Source organism: Rissa tridactyla, chromosome 4, assembly GCF_028500815.1.
Source record: "Rissa tridactyla isolate bRisTri1 chromosome 4, bRisTri1.patW.cur.20221130, whole genome shotgun sequence".
NCBI classification, from domain to species: Eukaryota; Metazoa; Chordata; class Aves; order Charadriiformes; family Laridae; genus Rissa; species Rissa tridactyla.
This window is the reverse complement of record NC_071469.1, coordinates 36,468,631-36,491,282: the sequence shown is the minus strand read 5'-3', so window position 1 is coordinate 36,491,282 and position 22,652 is coordinate 36,468,631. Positions and strand designations below refer to the sequence as shown.

The following is a 22,652-nucleotide window of genomic DNA, read 5'->3' as shown; positions in this document are numbered from 1 at the left end:
CCTAACAGAGCACAATATAAAGAGAAGTGTGAGAATTGTTCTCTGGATGTGTTTATATAACACAAAAGGTTTACTTCTAAGAGCAGGATGTGGACGCAGAGTTGATCAAAGCTTCATTTGAGATAAGGCCACAGGATCAGACATGCTTACCTGGACTTTAGAGGACTTCTTGTCATATCGACAGGGAGCATTGTCTTTTAGGAATTTCTTGAAGAGAAAGATAAATTAAGTATGTTTCAGAGTAACCAAATTATGTCACTGGTAAGTGGAGGAGTGGCCTCTAGTGAGCATCAAGGATGGGAGGGGATTCTAAGAGAGGGAGAAAATAGTAAGCATCTGTGCTCCCAGCACCATTCCCCGCAGCCTCACCCCTCCAGTATAACCCCAAGCATTGCCTTCCTGAACTCCAGTTACCCACAGGCATCAAGGGTTATGTCCTTAGAGCTGGAACACAGCCCTTGTCCCTCTCTCTTCTTTCTTCCTATGTCCCTTTGAGTCACAGTGTCATTGGAAAAGCCATTTGTAGTGACAGAGGAAACAGAAATCTGGTGGAAGGATGGAAGGTTGTAGTAGAAAGAAAAAAATAGCGGGGAGGGAAGGATAAGAAAGCAGCCCCACCAAGGTCTCACTCAAAAAACCCAGCAACCTAAATCACTGGACTAACAAGAAGATCTTTGGATCAACATTTTGAATGTACACAAGAAAGATTTCCTTTGTTAAACCTAAAAAGGTATTGTAGAAACTGAGATCTAAAGTGAGGGAGGCAAGGTAAGCATTTAAGTTCTGTAGGTGGATAGGGCTGCGTTGTTATTACGTAGTGGTTGTTGGAGAAATTAAAATATAGTTAAGGGAAGCAGTGGTTAAAATCAAAAGAAAAAACAGGCTCCAGTTGTAGAAATTAAAATCTAGTTGAGGGAAGCAGTAGTTAAAATCAACAGAAAAAACAGGCTGCAAAAATAGCATAAAGACAATTATGCAAACAAATAATCAAAGCCAAAACCTAGGAAAAATAATTGGAATGAACAAATACAGGTGCCAGCCATTAGCAGCTTCCCCCCACCCTTTTTTTAAGTTACATTCCTTCCACTGTTTCTTTGTGATTCCCGGGCAGGCGTTGGGACATTTTGACACTCCTGAGGAGGTACATTTATGGAGCTTCTCTAATATACCTAGTCAGAAACAGTAACAATTATGTGGCAGAACAGTTCCTGCCTAATCCAGTAGTTAGCATTTAGAGCTTTTTTTGAATTTATTTTTTAATGTAGCCAAAAAAAAAAAAAAGGTTTATAGCATTGCTAAAACTTTCTGGAAGAAGAACTGACAGTTTTCCAATTAAGTCTCATCTTGTGTTTTTCTTTACTTCACATCTTTTAATGACAGTGTCATGTAATATGATGATTTTATAAGCGGTTTTGCTAACTCATTCAGCAGAGTAATCAATAGAAAAAACATAAGCCAGATGGGTTGTAGTCCATTTGTATTGGGTGGGACAGATGGCATTATTGATAGATGGAAATATTCCAAATAATTATTGTATAATGATATAACAGTGACTGTGCCTGCAAAATTTTATTCATTTACTTTGTGTACACACTTTATTCAGTAGGGGTTGAGTTGTACCAGTTAGACAGTACTCCCACTATATTTAGTTGGGAGCTGAGTCCACCCTGTACCTTCTTTTTCCCCTCCCCATGGGCTTTCCATGCAGAACCATCCCCATAGTACTTTGTTAAAGTATTTCAAGTGGTGGATTGTACTTCTGTCTGTACAACAGACTCCACTAGACTAACTGAGATGGGCATGATCATGATTACTTTTTTTTTTCCTACCTCTGAACGCCTGCTTTTGCTTTCTTTTGTTATCCTCACCAATACAAAGAAGAAACATACTGTACTGCCTTAAGATTTCAGGCATTCTAGCTTGTTTAACTGCTGGGTTTTATTCTTTTGCATCTTCTGATCCCCAGCAAGATTTGGTATAGCTAGGCCAGTAAAATATATAAATTCTGATAAACTCTGTAATAGATACTGGTTTGGGCTGTTGCTGTTCAAATATATATTCCATGGCAAAGTACTATTAATTCTTTTTTTTCAGTGAGTTAAGAGCACGTTAACTTGCTCACAGAAGAACTTGGGGGCCATTTGCTGCTTTTGGAATACAGTTCTTGATAAACGGGACTAAATGATAAAAATGGGTTTCAGTTCTTATTTTGATTTGATGGCCTATACAAGACTCAGAGGCAGATTTTCCAGAACTATCTGAAATTTTGTTTCTGATTTCTTTGTTATAAAAAGAACAATGTATAGGGAAATACTTCAGTACATTTAGTACACAATATTTTGTTACCAACACAAATTTTAGGATTTCCTGTATTTTTAAGTGAACCCAAAATGTTGGCAAAGGGAGGTACTGAAACAGTGAAAACAATATACTTTGTTAAGATTAGAAGACAGGGTTGCATAGAAAGATAATATTTAATGTAATTGCAAGATGTATTAGTAGCTCTAAGGCCATTAGCTTATGTCTTTTGCTTCAGCAATTCATTTTATACGTACTATTTTTTTTCTTCAAATGATGATATTACAGGTCAACTACACTCTCAGTTATTTTATTAGGCAGCTGCCACTGTATTTTCCATCCTCAGTAATCAAAAATCTACCTGGGGAAATACTTCCTGTGACATGAAAAAATAAGTGTCTTTTGGCTTTTATAACACGGCTTGCATTTGGACGTTAGTTGTCTGGTCCTCTTCCTCCAGTAAATTCTGAGCAAATGTACTACAAACTTCCAAAGTTCTCCAGCCCACCTTCTTCTGACAGAAGCTTTCTTTTTTTATGGTAAGCATTCAGGATGAGTGGCTGTGATCCTATGATTGTTTCAAATCCAGCAAAGAGTGCTACAGTTGACTTTGATTCTGTCAGGAATGCCAGTCAGGTTGTTGACAATGTGTGTCTTAATAGCATGTAATGCAGAAGTGATGGAAAAAAGATTTGGAATGTTTTATCTGATATAATTGTGAATGGGTTCCTTGCTTATTTCAGCACTCGCGTAACTTGATGCCAACTTTTAAGTATCTAAATTTAAACCTTTTGGGCCAGAATCACAAACTGTTCAGATGTCAAAAGATGTAAATGAGCCTGAGCTAGGATTTTTTAAAAATATCTAAGAGCAGTCATCTAGGGGCACTGGGCCTATTCTAGAGAGGCCCCATATCATACCTCCTTCGACACTGCAGTAAATACCACTGGTACTACCCTGTGTCTTTCCCCTTTGCCTACCGAATAGTGCAGAGGTCCCAAGTTATAAACAAGTTAAATCCTGAACCAGAAGCTGTCTAGCCACCTGCAGTGGTTTTCTGGAGTAATTATTATGTTTTCATGGCAGTCATTTAGAATGGCATCATGCATCTGTAACACAGCAGTCTGTTGCATTGTTCAGACATGCCGGTAGTATTTGAAGTATACAGACTGTCATGAATTTAAATAAAATTCATGCATTCTCTGACACTTTATTCTAAGTAGAACAGAAGTAGCTTATGCTCAAATAGTGGAAGTCAAAGGTTTTTCTTGCTGCAAAGGATTGGACAGAGGTCTAAGATCCTCTTTACCTGTGGAGAAAATTACTGTAAAACTTACAAGGAATATAAAAACCTCCCAGATTTCAGTGAGAGGATATGTATTTTTTCACCATCCTGAACAGATATTTGTAAGTCCGTAATATTCAAGTACACATTTTTTATATATTTTGTTATATGTATTGGTTGGTTAATACCTATGTTTAATACCATTATTAGATTTCCAAATAGTATTTTAAATTCTGTGTGCTATAGATAATAGTATAGGGAATACTAACATAATTGGTCTCTTCCTTTTACCCGTTTCTTGAACAGAATAGTTAAAATGTGAGGAGTAGAAGTAAATGAATATTATAAAGGTATAAATGATAGATTAGAACCCTGCTACATTTACATTGCAGTAAAATCTCACATAGGTTAATTAATATAATTGGTAATATTACCAGAAGAAAAATAAATATTTTTGAAAAACATTGCCACCAGCCAGTACCTATGCCTATCAAAAATTCAGTAGGAAGAAAATACATGTTTCTGTTTCCCTTTTTTGTCTCATCAGGTTTATAACATTTATTTTGCTACTAGATGCTATTTTGAATGTTCCACAGTTTAATATATTAAACCAGGCTTTTTTTATGGCCCGTGTTAAGAACATGCAGTGCATTCAAATAGCACAGTGGTAGTGAGTCTTTCATCTTGTGCCTGGTGTATTTCATTTCCCCTGTGTTCAGATTAAACAAAGCTTTTGTATTCATTTGAAGCAACTGTAATGAGAATATTTAACACAGGTCAAATGCAGATAGTGGAACTCCAGAGGTCCTTGAAAATAGTCTGCCTTTTGACACTGGGCCACGATGGGAGGTGAAAGGGTTGCCACTTTCACTTTTTTTTAAAGGAAGATTATGATAGTCTATTTATAACATTAGTGGAGCCTTAATGAATTTTAAAAAGGAATATAGTCAATAAAAAGAACAATGAAGCAGTCTACATGATTGTTCTAAAGCCATTATTAGAAATTGAATATATATGTATACGTAAAAAATCATATGGTTGCATAATGTTCTAAACGGTATACATGAATTTAACTCGTAGAATGTAAACATAAAATACAAACAATAGAAAATAAGAAAGGAGAGGATTTCTTGTGTGTATGTATATTTACAGAATATCTGTCTGTAGATAGGTACAGATACAACCAAATCTTCAGCTGGTATAAGTCAGCATAACTCTCTGGTTTCCACGAACTGTTTTACACTAGCTTATTTGCCATTTACAGGTAATACATACATGCATTTGAACGTTGTTTTTCAGTTAGACACAGTGAAGAAATGCATGTCAAGTTATTCAGGGCGGTAAACAGCCTAGTTCATCCAGGCTGACTGATTTTCCCTTGCAGCAGTTCCCTTATAAGAGTTTTTTTGAGTGATTCTTCATCCCCTTTGCTGAAAATATTAATTCTGTTTTGAGCCTGTCACTTTTGTGCTAAGCAAGAGGGCATATATGCATCCGCTGTTTGCTTAGGCCAGAACCTCTGGTCAAAAGTCTTGTGTGTGATGACTGTGAAAGCCATTAACAGGATTTCAGCCCCAAGGCTGGTACCTGTTGTCAGTGCCTCTTTATAGGGGGGAGAATGCCATTTTGGTTGAAAAGTCATCAAGGGCCTACTTTCACTCAGGAAACTTCTCTATTTTTCTGTAGCACTAATTACATGTAGGGCACTTCAAATCCCCACAATTAAGGAAGGAATTTCAGGAGAATCATCAGCTTCAAAGTTTTTTTGTTCTCCTACGGATGAGTTAATCTTGTTGATCAGGACTGAAGGAAGAGCCAGATTATCACCCCAACCTACATAGACAGTTTTATTAACAACTGGTCCTTCCTAAAACTGTAGCATGTTAATCTCTTTCAGACACCAAAAATGTTCCTTCCAAGTCAGTGCTTCCAGCAAGTAGTTTGATGTTAAAGTACTAAGTAGCTATTCTAGGTCTTGGTCTTTTCCAGGGAATGTATTTTAACTTATCTCTTCAGTGTGAGCTCAATAACAATCAGAAAACTCAGATCTTAGAAACTAGTCAAACTTCTGTACTGAAAGTCCTCCCCTTAAATTTGTAGGCAATATCCTCTTCATCACGGTTATGCAGGACCTGGAAAAGCATTCCTGTTGCAGGAGGGAAACTCGGCTATTGAGTAGTGTACTGGGATGGAGTTAACTTCCTATCAAAGCCTATGGTGCTGTGTTTTGGATTTGTGGCTAAACCAGTGTTGCTAACAGGCTAATGTTGCACAATTTCAAGACCGGGGGTAGGCAAGAGGCAGCCAAAGGAATATCCCATACCATATAACATACTCAGCAATAAAAATTGGAGAGTTTCATCTTCCAGGGTGAAGTTGAAGTGATTTGAGTGATTGCCTTTGCATCACTAGTTTTATTCTCTTCAGTTATTAAACTGTCTTTATCTTGACCCAAGAATTCCCTCATTTTCGCTCTTCCCATCTTCACTCTCCCATCCTGCCAGGGTTGGAATGCAAGTGAGCAGCTGTGTGGGTGCTTACCTGCTGGCTGGGGTCAACACCACAAATAGATTCAGCAAATTACCACGGAAGAGAAACTCCACAATTAACTAGGAAAATTCATACCTGGCCTTCTCCCTCATGAAACTCCAGTCAAAATTAGAGCTCAAAATATCATCTCTTCCTTTTAAAATGGTGAAAGAATCTTAGCTCTACTCAGATACAGTTATGATCTTCTAGCACCGAAAACTTGAAAGAAAGAAAGAGAAAAAAGAAACTAACTCAGGAAAATATCTTCTTTCTTCCAGTGGAAGTATGTCTTTACTAGTGTATAGTACAATCCAAGAGATCCTACTCAATTTCCGTACTTTATTATCCTCATCTCTGGTTCTGTGTGCTGGTCATAATAACAATTTCATTTCCTCTTTCTTCTCCTCTTCTCTGAAAGATATCACACAGGCTTCAAAATTAATAATAGCTCTTCAATTTCCTTACTTATAAAAGTCAAAGTAAACCAAAAATTTATCCTTTCTGGTACTCTACTTTCAAAGAAGTACCTAAGACAATGTGAAAGGTGAGCTAGCATTATTTGGAAACCCCTTTAAATTTTTGCATAGCAAAAATGAGCAGTGCTAGCTGATGAACACGCAGTAACATGCATGCCAGCTCAGCAGTGAATTATCACTTTCAGCTTCCTTTCTGTGTTTGTTCAGCTTCATGGATGAAAAATAAAACCTCTTCCAGCTGATATGATACAATTGTATAGTTCTCATCAATCCTTCAGTTGTAACACAATGAACACAGCTGGTAACACTTGAAATCTAACTTTGATTTTCTTTTGGACATTGTTCACTGTTAACATTATTCAGGTCTTTATGCATCTCACTTCTAAGCACTTTCGTGGAAACATCCTTGGACGTCTCCTGTAGTTGACAAAGTAGTTACTTCTCAATGAAGAAGCAAGTGAGTCTTAAAGAGAAAAATGTAACTGTTACCTGATGAAAATACTAATTGTCAGTCATTTCTGATTAAGTCAGTAATTTTAGTAAAGCTTTGACATAATTTTTCAAATGAATGTTTGCCTGGAGTTTTAGATATGTGTTCAGTAATGCATAGTCTCATAGTTTCTCTGTGCATGTTCTGCAGAATTACATGGGGGAGATGTATAGGTATATAGATTTTCTCTTTGCCTCCCTCCCCGTATACATTTATATGTATATAGATAAATATATATTACATACATATCCATGAATCTGTATTTGTATTGTTTTATTAGTATAACAACTTTCAACAAGCATATATATGAATGTCTTTCTTCACTATGGGGGTTGTGAGACACTGGAACAGGTTGCCCAGGGAAGTTGTGGATGCCCCATCCCTGGAAGTGTTCAAGGCCAGGGTGGATGGGGCTTTGAGCAGCCTGGTCTAGTGGGAGGTGTCCCTGCCCAGGGCAGGGGGGTTGGAACTAGATGATCTTTGAGGTCACTTCCAACCCGAACCGTTCTATGATTCTACATGTCACTTAAAGGCCGTTTATTGAAAACTTTCTATTCTAATCTTCTGTACATAGACTCACCTGCCTTCAGGAACGTAAGAGTTAAGATCCCATTATATATTTCAGAGACCTGTCTTCATCTTCAGGAAGACAAGTTTGCTTTCCATTATGTCTTATTCCAATGACTGCTGAGAACAGTTACGCATTTAACTAGAACTTGGTTTGTAATTTTTACGTTATTGTGAACTTCCTCTCATGAGTGGATGTAGTGGGTCTGGCTGGGATAGAGTTAATTTTCTTCATAGCAGCCCCTAGAGTGCTGCATTTTGGGTTTGTGACTAACACCATGTTGATAGCAGACCAGTCTTGGCTGTTACTAAACAGCGCCTGCACAGCGCCAAGGCTTTCTCTTTTTCCAGCTTTGCCTGCACCCAGCAAGTAGGCTGGGGTTAGGCAAGAAGCTGGAAGGGGACGCAGCTGAGACAGCTGGACCAAATGGATGAAAGAAATTTACATTGCACATAAATTCATGTTTGACAATAAAAACAGGAGCAGGGGTGGGTTTTTTCTTAAGTAGCTATTACTCAGAGACTGGCTGGGCACCTGTCTGCTGGTGGGTTGTGGAGAGTGATTGCCTTTATTTTTTTCTCTTTCCTTCAGTTACTAAAGTGTCCTTATCTCCACCCATGATTTTTTCTCGCTTTTGCCCTCAGTCTCTCCCCCATCCTGCTGCAGGGGGCATGAGCAAGCTACTTGGGGGAATCTTATCTGCCAGCCAGGGGCAACCCACCACAGTGGACTGTAAGAAGTTGCCTGAATTGTGTCGCCTGAGTTTGGCTGCTGCAACATTGAACTGAGGGAAAACTTGTCCTGCAAAATCGAAGTCCCAAACTGTATGTAGGACATCATTGACCAATATAAATGCCTTGACTTAAAATAAAGGGCATGTGCAGTCCGAAGCATTTAACTGATCTTGCTTTGCAGTCATACCATATTAAAAAATGAAAGTTACTGACTGCTGAAAACAAACATTTGCCCCCAAAATACTCATATACATGAGATGAAGGAATTAAAATGTTTGTATTTTTCAATAAAAATCTTTATTTACTAAAAAATGACAAACTCAAATAATTTTCAATTCTATATATCATATCACTAATAAAGTTGGCTGTCTCAATGAGGGAGAGCCTGGCAATTACTAGATTAATTAATTAACAGAAGTTTGATAGTGTCACCAGAATTTTCAAATCGTTTTTCTCCTGCCTCCAGCAGCATCACATTTTTCTTCATTGAATACTGCAAAATTTAATTATGTGTTTAAGAACAGTAGCTAATGGTCCTGTATGTGTACAGATGAACAGGTGATTGTAGTTAGAATACGTGAAGTAAAGCTGACATTTGGTTTGAAAACTAGTTCCAGAGCTCAAGATCAAAGTTCAGAAGGAAAGCAGACTTTCAAAGAAGACATCTTTGCAATCAGTATCTGAAATTTAAATTCTAAATGATAAAATCAGTTATCCTTAATGCCCACAAAGTAGATTTTGACCATTAACTTTTCTTATTTTCTGTCCCATTTGGGTACACACTCTCAAATGATTTTCAAGTGGAATCTTTCCATCTTGAACATCCTTAATTCAGTTCAACTCTCTTTCCTAAGTGCTTATTTTTGACACTACACATGAAGAATAAAACCCTCCGAGTGACAGTCTGTGATCATGTTTCATGTGGCAGACTTCATTTGCTTTCAGTTTATATTGCTATCAATTTATGACTTTGTTCCCTTAAATAGTTATCTTTTTTTCCACATTGTAACTGATATATTGAATGATGTATATTTGAGAGGTATTTCAAGGAATCTTAACTTCAGTCATTAACTGGTTATCTCTTGGCTCAGGAACCTTTAGTTTGTTGAGAGAAAGTCGATGCTTGTAAAGCAAATAAAACAGCTTTTCAAGATGTAATTATTTTCTTATCAATTTTACTTTTTCATGCCCTTTTGAGCATCTAGCATGCAGTGCTTGAATTTACATTTAGCTCTTCGGGAACTGCTTTAAATATTATTATTACGAAGGAAGAAATAAAAAATCAAAGTGAATTTTTAGTACAATAGCGAGTTATAGGAAGGTACAATTGCAGTAACAGCAGCCTGCATTATTGTATAGAACTAACTCACAGCTTGACAGAAAGTCCCTGCTGGGGAGGAAATGTAGGGGAACTGGCAGAATTTTGCTACATCTGCTCCCTACTGCTAATAAGCTTTAACCTGTTTCATTTTTATTATGCTTACTGTTTAGATATTTTGCTTCCAAAATTATATCTGTAACTATGAGAACACATAAAAGGGAGCACGACAGGTAGGCTGTTTAAAAATTTAAAACTATCAGCCAGGGATATTAAAGGCCATAATGAATAAGATGGTTGCCTTCTCAGTGTGGGTTTTTAGAGTTCAGGCACTGCAGCGCTGGTGGAAAGACTGAGTGTAAGTAGTGGGTAAAACAGATTTCATAGCTTGAGTAGCTTGTACAGCCAGAAGGCACCATTAGATCATTTAGTCTGACCTGTATATCACAGACCATTACATTTCGCCCAGAAATTCCTATTTTCAACCCTGTGAGTATACTTAGACTAAAATATATCAGACCTTCAGAGTTTAGAATACTTTATGCCACAGGATGAGAAACGAGAGACTGAGCTTCCCATGCAGTAGGAAACGTGTTTATCAGGTTGGTAAGTATGCGTGGTAAGGCGACCACTTCTGCGGAATAAGCCAAACAACCAGAGGCTTGCGTGCACTTAACGAAAGTGAAAATCCCTTCCTGACCGCTTTGACTCAGGGAAAAAGATACAGGTATTCATATTGTATCCGAGCACCTGCTTACTGAAATGTTCTGCTGAAGCCATAACCAGTTACTTCAGGGGAAAAAAAAAAAGAAAAACAGAAAACCAACCCCCAAAAAAAAACAATCAAAAAAGGAAACCACCTTGCCTCCAAAAAAACCCCAAACCAACCTGAATAAACAAAAGTTAGACTTAATCTGTCTCATTATTTATCAGTGGCAGTAGTTAAGGGCCCAGTAAGAGGGAAAATCTTCTCCTTCAAGCAGCCATACCCATTTTTAAAGCTAATATTCATTCATAATTCTGAATTTCAGGCAGTATGCCCCTTTGACAGCCATGCTGGCAGTCCCGTGCTTCTCACGTTCTCAGTCCAGACGCATTCATTCCAGACCTTTGAACCTCTGAATAATCAGTGCTGTAGCTGGTTTATAACCGTATGAAAATGTGGGGAAAACGGTATTGTGTATTTTCCATTTGATATTATCCCATGCTTCCCATATCTGATTATCCAACATTTTAAAATCTTTCTTTTGCTCTGATGGTGGCATAATTGTCACATACGATTATGAAATGTGTTTTGAAGAGATATTGAAATGTATAAAATTCAGTGGGTAGTTGAAAACTCTTAAGTCCATGGGGCTATTGAGACTGTGCTTTTAGATAATGGGTTAGAACAAGATTGTGCCGCTTACCTGATAAATCAAGCAAAAATGCCAGTCTCAGTCTTAAATAGGGGATTATTCTCCATTACTGTGCATGCAAAGATCTGTGTCTTTCTTTCATTTTTCAGTTTGCATTTTCCGTATTTCTTTCAATTTATTCTAACAAGTAATTACTTGAGCTTACTTTTCAAGAAAATTTCCGGATTGCTGAGCCCAGAAAGCAGAGGTGTTAGCCTAGTTATTACAGACTTTGTATGCAGTCTTCAGGCTTTCAGACATTTATTTGTTCTATAGACTTGTTCAGAGCTGATTATGTCTTCATGGAAATGTGATACTGATTGCTCTGATTTTGATCATGTAACAGAGCTGCTCGGTTTCTAAAATGAAAAAATGAGAAAACAGAGATCTAACAATAGAAAAGAGAAGTAAAATTAACAAGCGCATGCTGTTTTTATGTACTAAATATAATCAAAAGAGAGCTTGTAAGGTTAGGTCTTTAATTTCAGCTGAGCCCTTTGGTCTGTCACACAGAAGTGATGAAAATTTATACCACTGCTTGGCCTCTGTTGACAATAATAGCAAAAGATAGAACAGCAAGTTGCTAAATTATTTTGTTTGAGTGATATAAGCTATAGATCGTATGTAGTTATTGATCTGATTTCTTATGAACTCCTTTCATGAGTGTCCATGATTTTTTATCTTTTTTATATAATGATTACATATACTTACAGTAGTACTATTCAGAGACCATTTGTCATGGAAGTTTTGATTCTGCAAAGACTTAAATATATCCTTTATGTATCAAAACCCTCTCTCAACTTATAAAATCAAATATATGCTCAATTTATTGTGGGATTTGGGCCCTCAGAGTGATGTTAGTTAATTTTTGTGGTAGTTTCTTCTGACGTACTTGGTTGACTACCATAAAATTTTAGCCCATCACCGTGACAAATGCTAATAATAGCCAGCAATATATTGTATAGATTTCAGATTTCCTCTGCTCTCACTAAGGTAAGTTGAAGTATGCTCATTTTAGTCATCTGCAAAATACCTCTCTGGGAAGAGTTGTGCTTGGCATGTTAATTGCTGACTATTTCGTATCTAATAATTAATTTTGCATCACTACCATACCTGCATGCAGAGTTTTTCACAATTATTATGAAGAAAACTTAATTTGGATTTTATTTCCAAATGCCAGCATGTGGAAATATAATCATTATATTGAGAGATTACATTAATTTGAAAACTATTTGAATTAAAAAAAAGTTGATTAAAAGTACCGTTAGAAATAGTACTGCCTCTAAATTTCTATACCCATATTTGTTCCCTTGTATCTAGCTTCCCTTTTTTGGGTTTCTGTTTTTTAAAGATAGATAAGGACCGCACAAAAAAGATATTATTCTGCAAAATGTGCTATCAGATGCTGACACAAAAAATAAAGAAGGACGTTGTTTTCTCTAGATTTTCCCTGGTTCAGTAACGCCAGGCAAGTACAGGCTCAGTTTTCCGATTGACATCATACAAAATAGTTTCTACATGACACAGTGGTAACTGAACTACCATCAACTCTGCCCAAGAGGTTGTGGAGTAGAGGACTAAAATTTCTGAAGAACTTATTTCTTTTTATATTAACACTACACTTGTTTCTTTTTATATATTAACAGTACTTATTCCATGATAACTGTTCAGTTTATAAGACCTCATTTTCAGTCTGCCAGTGTTCTGTTAATGTATTTTTGGCATGCAGCAAATAATGTTTTATTTCAGGAAGGAATACTAAATGACAGACTTTCTTATTTCTGTAAGCTTTGCAAAAAGAATATTCTTAGCAATTTTATTGTTATAAAACACTGTGATCTTAATTCTTTGCATTCTGGCGTGTTATACCAGGAATGCATGTTGCCTATTTATTAGACAAACTGGGATGTTAAGAAGGACTGCTTCTATCCTACTTTCTTCAGGAACTGACATTTTTATTCTTATGCAGTTTTCCTAGTGGAATCTTTACTTTTTAAAGTCATAAACCTATTGTTGTGAGAGACTCTCTAGCAAAGCTTAAACTGTATCTCAGGAGTTTGATGCACTCTGTTTAATGCAGGCAGTGTAAAAGAAGTTTTAAATGTATTATTTAAAGGCACATTAATCTTGCTGCTATAATGGTGTAATAATGCATACCATAGAAGGTTTTCATAAACTCAGCTTCTAAAAGTAACATCACAGTATCTTTCTTTTTGTTCTCCAAGTTGGTTCTTTGTAGAGATAGCAATTACGCATTCATCTCTGTCTCTTGTAGCCTGATTCCATATTCAGCTGTGAAATAGGTAGACCTTAGTCCTTACTCACACAACAAAAAGAATATTTCTTATTTGGAACAAATGGAAGATAGTAAAAATAAACAAATTTATATAATAAATGTTAAGAGCTAAATTGTGTACCCTTTGCAGTTAAATTAAGTAAAATAGTTAAATGCTTATACAATGGATTGAGTAGAGGTTTGCCCTGTACTCATTATTCCTGTGTTTTCACTGTAATCTTAATAGGTCTGCTTTTGTTGTAAGGTTTTTTTTTTTAAATGAAAAAATGCACTATTAGTTAGAGAAATTCTTTTTTAAGGTTAGAGCTTTTAAAAGCACACTCTGCGTAAGTTAGCTTACAACCCTCACAGCCCAGCATTTTTAATGTAACTATGCTCATTGCGTTGGGTTCTGGTTTGTTTTGTTGCAGTATTGTGAATGCATTAGGCATTCATTAGTGTAAGAGCATTCTGTAGATCTCCTGAAAATGCACACTGAAAATCAGGTGAATCTTTACTAAGAACTAAGGCATACAAAATGCAAGGTCTTGGTAATACTATATGAACCAATGTGATAACTTCTTGTATTTGAGCCAAGCTCTGGAAAGCATTATGCACACAGCAGTTCAGATAACCGTTTTACTTTAATGTAGAGATACAGGTTAATTACAAGTTTAAAAACCAATTGACAACCCCTGTTGTTAACCTTCTTTCTTGTGATATGAAAGGGCTTGTATTTCTGCATTAAACGTGTTCATAAAAGTGTTAGCTAAGGAATGTTCTGCCAAACTACCTTTTCAGCTTCAGCCTAGGCATGAATATAAAGTATAAGAAGAGTTCCCATCCTTGTTTTTCATTATTAGATACCTTACTAAATTGGATGTTGTTGATAACTGTAGTACCGTGGCTTTCAATAAAGTTTTCATCCAAGCCCTTCGACCCCTTCTATTCCCAATCAACCTTCCTTATATTTTTGCAGATTTGAGTTAAGCATCCATTGCACAACCTCAATAGACAGTTACAACATAGCGGACTGCCTGGGTGGCTCCGGTGGCTCAATATCCCCTAAAGGAGATAAACCTCCTGCTTGGCACTGTCTGGGACTCTCTTTGTTGTGTTTTGGTTGTCTGTGCTGTCTCTATCAGTATAAGCAGGGACTGAAGATATATGTGCCCCCCTAAAAGTGGGATTCCAGTTCTGTCTGTGATTCTGCTTTGGGAAAAGGAGAAGAGGAAGTTTTTTTTTTTCTTTCTCAGAAAGAGGTTAAGAGTAACCACATCAAACTCCCACATCTTTGAGCCTAATATTCTGATGTCGAGACCTCTGCTCAACTAGCTGAAGAAGCACTGCAGAGCTCTTACCTGCATTCTTCTGCTTGACTCTGTGTTCACCATTCCTCTGTAAAATCAGCCTGGAATATCGCAGGTGAACATAAAACTCCTTTAGAATTACAGAAATATTGGAAAGGACTAGTTGTTGGAAGGCACTGTTTGTGAAAATTCAACCAGTCCGGTCAAGAAAGCCCAGCTGTTTTTCCCCACCAAACACACCACTGGTATCAGCATAAGCATAAAATCTTAGGTAAGAACATAAGAATAGCCATAATCGTGTAGGCTGTGCTTTGTATTCTGACTCCAAACAGTAGCCCCAAGCAGATGTGAACAGTAAAATCAGGAGAAGCATGTATCCACTGTAATATTCTGCCAACCTCAAACTATTTTAATTCACATTTAAGTTAATTAAATTAATTTTAATAGTTATATAAAACATTAATTTTTATATAAATTATTAACTAATAATTTTAATATGTCTCTTTTATAATCCCCACTGAATCTGTGTTCTGAGTACTTGTTCAGCTCCCCTTGAATCCCTGTAAAGTTCTTTCAACCACAGCATTCCCCATCAAGGAATTCCAGGTGCCACCCACCATTGTTCTTTTTGAAACCATGCTCTTACTAATGTCATTTGATGATCCGTAGTTCTTGTACAGAAAGACAAGCGTGCAAAATCAATTCTTATCCCTATCCACCCATCTTATGTCATGTCTGATTTTGTAAACCTCTGTCATATTCTCCTTAAGAAGGTTGGAGAACATTTCCAGTCAGACCCTCCAGAGCTTTCGATCATCCTTGTTGCCCTCCTCTGAACACATTCTGAGTCTAATATGTTATTTTTTCAGTTGAGAGATCCAGAGCTGTATATCTTACTCGAGGTGCAGGTGAACTGTCAATTTCTACAGTTGCATAATGTTACTTTGTTCTCTATCCCTTTCCTAAGAATTCATAATGTTTTACTTGCTTTCTTGGCTGCTGTCAACTGCTGTGATGCTTTATTAACCAGTCCATGAAGACTTTCCAGGATGTTACTTAGCTTAGCATGGCACTCTTCTCAGTGTTTACAGTAATGCGGCACCACCCTACTTTGATATTATAAAATGTCAGGTGAGTGACAGAGTCACGTTCTCAGTCCTCCTAAAATCTCCTCCGTACCTTCTGTTTTTCCCCTGTGTTATTAAAATGTGTATTGTATCACCAGAATAATATCAATATTTTCTTCACGGTGGGAAAAGTCCTTTGTTGTGTGTTTTTTCAAAGCAAAGTGTTAAAAAATGAGAGTGTTCCTAGTCCTCTGGATAAGGAGTTATATAGATACAGTGCATATATTTCAAAAAAATCTACTTTTTGGCTTCCTTTTCCAAACTTTATGGGACTCCAGCTTTCCTACCTTTGATAAATTGAGTAGCAGATGATCCTGTTGGCACAGGGAGAATATTATGAATCATGTTTTCAGGACAGTCTGACATGAGATTCAGTAAGAAATAAATCACTTGTCATATCAAATCTTTGTCCAAAGTTTTGGGATCTATCATTTCGTAGTATGACAGAATCAGAATCCTGTCATAGTGTGGCCTCTGAGATGATCCAGTTTGCATCCATTCCTGAAAGAAGACATTTCTACAGAGTCATTTATTTTCAGAGGCTGTCTCCTGCACAGCGAAAGGATGTTACCTGGCTTCCTTTTCCAGCCCTCTTTGAATCAGATCATGTAAAAATGTAGCACGGAATTAGTATCCATCTCCATATTATCTCAGCAGTCAGACAGTGAACCTTTACAGTCTGCACATTTTCCCCTGTGTCATCTGAACTTTTCCTGGTGCTAAGTTACCTCACAATTTTTTTTCTTAGAAAGGACTAAATCCTGTGGAAAAGCTAACAAGTGGAAATGGGGATCTTCGACAGGCAGACCCTCTCTCATGAACTGACAAAATAATTTGAATACTGATAGCTAGGAAATAAGTGTTTAAAGGCAAATACCTTTAGATGACGGCCACACCTACAGCCTAATGAAATTTGCAAAGATTTGTAAAATTTAGGTCAAACATACTTTACGGAACCACTGCTTTCAACAGTGTTTGGCCCTATGGTGTTTCTCATCTCTCAGTAATTAAAATATTACAAAGGCTTCCAAAAATAATTTGTCACTTTTTTTTTTTTTCAAGAATTACAAGCCAAACTGCTTGCTCTTCTACCTTTTTTTTTTAATTCCCAAGACTGTGAAGACATAGAAGGAGTAGCCAAAACCTTTGCTCCTTTCTAGAACAGTCTACAACAGTATCATTGGGCAAAAACACTAAAAACATATTTTTCTTAGTAGTACCACAGTTGTCTGCCAAAATTGCTGTATTTCATTAATGAGAGAGAAGAATCAATTGTAGAGAGCAACTTAGTCATAAAATAATTCCTCTTCAATTTCACTCTTAATAATTACTTACATTGTTCCAGCATCATATGAATAGAATTTCTTGGTGGACCTTTCGTATTCGTGCTCATTTACTAGACAGGCTATCATAAAGATATTCAGCTGATTAAGACAGTTGTAAATTTCTGAAAGATAACTCATAAACGCAGTATCCATGTACAGCACAAATGTCAGCGATTTCTTGAAAATAAGTCAGGAGAGGTCATTGTTAGAAGTATTTCTATAAGATTCCGTAGCAGCTGATGAAAGATTATTAGTCCCCAGTAGCTCCATCACGTGAGCTTGGTGCAAACTCTAAAGGTAAAGGTTATGAGTGCTATGGTACTGTACAGGTACACCGCGAACAGTCTTTCACTCAGAATGATTCTTGTTTGTTAAATTTGGAAATGTACTTTCTCCTGGCCTTAATTTTCATGTAGTTCTTCGTATTCTAAATGGCAGCTGAAGGCAAGCAGAAATAGTGAGTAATTGATTTAACAACCTAAGACAAGCACAGGGAAGTAGAAAAGTTTGTCTTAGTGCTTGATGTGACCTGAGAGAGCTTCTTTAGACTTTTTTTCTAAACAGTACCTCAGCACCTTGGGCCAGCAAAGTGGCCTTTAAGCCTGAATGAGCATGACTTTTTTTTTTTTCCCTCACTGGAAAGCTCCAGTATTTCATCTTTTCAAACTGTTTTACAGCACTCAGAGCAGAATTATATTGACAAGGTTAGAATTCATCTCCTAGAGGAGAATACTGTGCTCCTCCTGTTAAGTGCTAATATAACATTTATGTGTTGGTACCTTAATAACAGCCCTGGCTAGCCTAATGAAAGTACTGAAAGCAAACAGTAGTCAGTGAGATTTTATTATGACTGAAGTGACTGCAATTTGAGACAAATTATCCCTATTTTTGTTCCTGTATCAAAAACAGAAATGTTAAAGCAATTGCTACATGTTTGGTATAGAATTAGACTCCCTATCGTTAATATAGAAGTAAGTGCATTTTTCATGTAAACAGCTCACGAGGGTCAGGCATCAAAGATATTCTGTGCAAAATGCTTGTCAATAACTTTGCGAGTGAATTTTGAAATAAAGTGCCCGTAACCTGTCATTATTTCTTCCACTCAAAGTTGAGAGCGAGAGGATGAAAATTGAGCCTGTGAATTGAAGGTACTGTGAGTTACATGGCCTTATCGACTGCAGGCAAAATGACAGGTTTCCCTTGTTATTATTTTTCCTTTCAGAGGTCAAGCAATGGACAATATTACTAGTATATACTGCAGTGTAAGCAAATTGGTATATAAAAAAGTCATTATCTGTGTACAAAAAGAAGATGGCATAAGTCACTAATATTAAAAATGCTTAATATATTGTCTGTCCAGAAAAATGGAGGAAAAAGTAAGAAAAATAATCATATATATATATATGTAAGGAAAAATACTAATATGCTGGCCAGAATAAGCATTTCAACTGTTCGACTATTTGAACAGTTGTTCAAAAAAAAAGTGTGTTCAGAGATCTGATAAGTTAATGTAAGATTGTAGTTTTTGAGAGTATGTGTATCATAAAATGGGGTTGCTTTCCATTAAAAGACATTGTTGTATACATAATAGGAGTATAAATATATGCATTTATGTATAAGGTAGCAGCCTAAATGTGCGTACTAGTTTTTGCTAGGATGGAGTTAACTTTCTTCATAGCAACCTGTATGGTGCTGTGGTTTGGATTTGTGACCAAAACAGTGTTGATAACACACCAGGGCTTTCAGCTATCGCTGAGAACGCGTACACAGCGTCAAGGCCTTCCCTGTTTCTCACACCGCCCTGCCAGCGAATAGGCTGAGGGTGCACAAGAAGTTGTGGGGGGACACAGCTGGGACGGCTGACCTCAACTGACCAAAGGGATATTCCATACCATATAACACCATATTCAGCCATAAAAACTAAGGGGAGGGGTCTTTGGGAGGGTAGCCATTGCTCACAGCCTCACTGGGTATCAGTCTGCTGGTGGGGAGGTGGTGACTAATAGCCTTTGCATCGCTTGTTTTGGTTTTATCCTTTCTTCTTCCTTTTTTCTTCACTTACTAAACCATCTTTATCTTCATCCACAAGTTTTCTCACCAGTGCCGTTGGGGAGGGAAGGAGTATGCAAGCAGCTGTGTGGTGCTTAGCTGCTGGATGGAGTCAACCCTTGCAATGTATTGTTCCCAGTTTAAGTCTCTGAGGTTGTTTTTGTTTGTGTTCAGATGAAAAAGGGCTGAATACACAGCAACAATACAGGGGCAAGATAATTCTTTTATGAACTTATCTTAGGTTTGTTAAGATTCAAAGGTAATGCTATTTAATGCACATAGGTACAATTATTTGGGTTGTAATGGCTGCAAATTCACAATTTCTTCCACACAAGAAACACAAGAGTGTTTCAGTATTTTGCAACATTATATTCACTTTCTATACCTGTTAACATGCTACAGTGCAATTTATGCTAAAAGAAGTAAGCAGAAAGCCTGTCCCACTTTAATACCATCAGAAGAAAAGGAACTTAGTTACTCAGAGTTAGTTTACCAAGTTAGCTAATTAGATGTAAAAACAATTTAAGTATACTTTCTTAATGAATTCTGCTATTAAGAAAGCACATTTTAGCTTCTAAAAGGGTTTCTTCAGGATCATTCTGCTGTTCAAAACTGTCTGAACTGTATCTTGCTGTATCTGAACTGTGTCTGTAATACTCCAACATTAAAAATAAATCTTACGTGCTTTACTAACTCATTTCTGTAGTTTCAGTAGTTCCTGTGATTTGTATTCTTCAAAGACCATTGGTACGGACAAAAGTTACTGTATGCAAAAATACTTTTTGATTGCAAAGTGAGTGCAAAATACATTATGATCAGCATTTTTTTAAATGGTACAGGCATAGTAGTAGTTTGAGATCGCAAAAATGAGCAGATATTAACTGTCAGACAAATTTGTAATTGCTCAAGATGACTTTTCAATAAGGAAAGTTTAGGGGAAAAACAGTCTTCAAGAAATAACTGTACTTCACATACTTTTTTCAATATATCAGCTGAATATAAGCGACATTAATTTCTACCAGGTCTGTAATATGCACAATATTTTGTTTATCTTTTAGGTTGAAGATTCAGAGACGAATCGTGATGTAACTGCAGTTTGTGGGTTGCTTGCTGTGGTTGTAATACCTCACCTACCCAGAGATGCTGCCATTGAATGGCATGTTATTGCAGTAGTTGATGACCCACTCCAAAGAAAACATTTTGCAATGAAGGTGTTGTCAGAGGGCTTCCAAATTGAGTGTGAATTTGTGGAGTCTAGTTCTGCATCTTGTGCATCAATCTCTGTACGTCTGAGCTTGATTTCACCATCCACTTCTCACCTTGATTTAGATGGACCTCTTCATGACTTAGTTGCTATGTTTAGACAAGCTGTTGAGAAACTTTCAGAAGACTGCAGTGCAAGTCCTTTGTCTTTTAGAGCTTTCTTCAAGGAGGGTGTCTTTGATGCTGAAGCACTACAAACAGGTAAGACTTATGATGACAGAAACCAGGCGTTAAGCATAAGCTATTTTTTGTTTAATTCTACAAAAGGTTTCATTGGAAGAAGACATTTTAAAAGTCCCTTTCAAGGGTGAGTGGTCAAGGAGGTCAATAGCATCCTGACTTGTATCAGAAATAGTGTGGTCAGCAGGACTAGGGAAGTGGTTGTCCCCCTGTACTGGGCACTGATGAGGCCCCACCTCGAGTACTGTGTTCAGTTTTGTGCCCTTCGCTACAAGAATGACACTGAGGTGTGTCCAGGGAAGGGCAACGAGGCTGGTGAGGGGTCTGGAGAACAAGTCTTACGAGAAGTGGCTGAGGGAACTGGAGTTGTTTACCCTGGAGAAAAGGAGATGGAAGTGAGACCTTATCGCTCTCTACAACTACCTGGAAGGAGGTTGTAGCAAGGTGGGGGGCAGTCTCTTCTCCCAAGTAACAAGTGATAGGACAAGAGGAAATGGCCTCAAGTTGCCCCAGGGTACGTTTAGATGGGATGTTAGGAAAAAATTCTTCACTGAGAGTATTGGAATAGGCTTCCCAGGGAAGTGGTTGAGTCACCATCCCTGGAGGTATTTAAAAGACATGGAGATGTGGTGCTTAGGGATATGGTTTAGTGGTAGTTTTGGCAGTGCTAGGTTAATGATTGGACTTGGTGATCTTAAAGGTATTTTCCAACCCAAATGATTTTATGGTTCTATGATTAAGATACATTTGTTGTTTTACTGGTTACCAGGCATACTTCTCATATGGAAAGGTTCTATTCTTGGATGTTTTGAAGTCTAAACAGGATAAAGCCCTGGATTACTTGTTCTGATCTCACAGCTGACCTGATTTAGAGTCGGAGGTTGGATTAGGTGATTTCACTCCAGTCTGAGTTAGTGATTCCATGAAAGAGAAATTGCTGAGAAGTCCAGCCACCTCAGGGTCGAACATAGGGAGAATGAATCTTTTGCATAAAAGTACGTTTGGTAGTCTGTTTTTGTCATGATCTTGAACTATGTTCAAATAACCAAATTCTGTGTGCTAACAGGTACTTTTTTGAGAATAAATAATGAAATATTAATGTTTTAAAACAAGGAAATGGTGTTGTATCCTCTAGATTAGAGGGTGTCTGGTTTTGAACATGGGTTGGTTTCTTACCAACTTACTTAAATAGAACTTGTTAACCAAACAAATTCAGTGGTTTTTCCCAATGTTTATTTTTTAAAAATCTCATTCCCTTACCAAGAAAAGAGAATACAGAGCAATAAATATAATGTTGCAACTATAATTTTATTTCTTATGTTGTACATCTATATTTTGTGCTGTGCTCAATTTGGGACAAGTAACATTATGCAAGAGCAGAAAAGCTTATTTCATCTGTCAGTCCTACAAAACTGGTAGACCATACTTTTATTGAAATCAGTAAGAGCTTTGTTATCAATTTGAGAAGGAACAAAATCAGATCCTTAGTCTATATTTATCTCAAACATGCATGCACTTTAAAAATCCTTGCAGACCACAACTGATCCATATTAATTAGCTGACATAAATGTTAGCCCTCAAATATTCTACTGTCCTATTTTTTTTTTCTTAACCTGCAGCAGTTTTTGAAGAAAATTCAACTTGACATTGTTTAATAGATTTAAAATACAGGAATTGAAAGCTATAAAAATGTGGCATAGAATAAGCATATTTAATCCAAGAAACAAGGAATGAACATATAGTCTGACAGAATGTTGTTGTTTTTACTACGTCTTGTTTAAGAACGAAAAGGAAACCTGATAAAACATGTTCCTGGCATGGGATTAACATTACCATTTTGCCTGCTCTCTTTCTGATATTTCTCAGGCCATAGAATAATTACTTTAAAATAAATTTTATTTGCTTTATTAAATATATTGATCAATATAATGAATTAATTGTGAGCATAAAAAATTGATTCAGTTCCATTCATGTTATAATACCAATGGCACAGGCATAGGAAGATTTGTTGTGATTGTCATATATTCC

The 22,652-nt window shown here is 36.9% G+C and overlaps 1 protein-coding gene across 4 annotated transcripts in view; it reads left to right on the top strand.

Annotated features, from left to right (window-relative positions):
- DPH6 (diphthamine biosynthesis 6) overlaps positions 1-22,652 on the top strand; it is a 211,846-nt gene that overhangs the window by 150,330 nt on the left and 38,864 nt on the right. For all 4 annotated transcript variants that reach the window (XM_054198802.1, XM_054198801.1, XM_054198799.1 and 1 more), the window contains one exon: positions 20,240-20,645. In XM_054198802.1, coding sequence (XP_054054777.1) covers positions 20,240-20,645 — 406 coding nt within the window. The remainder of the gene's footprint in view (positions 1-20,239; positions 20,646-22,652) is intronic.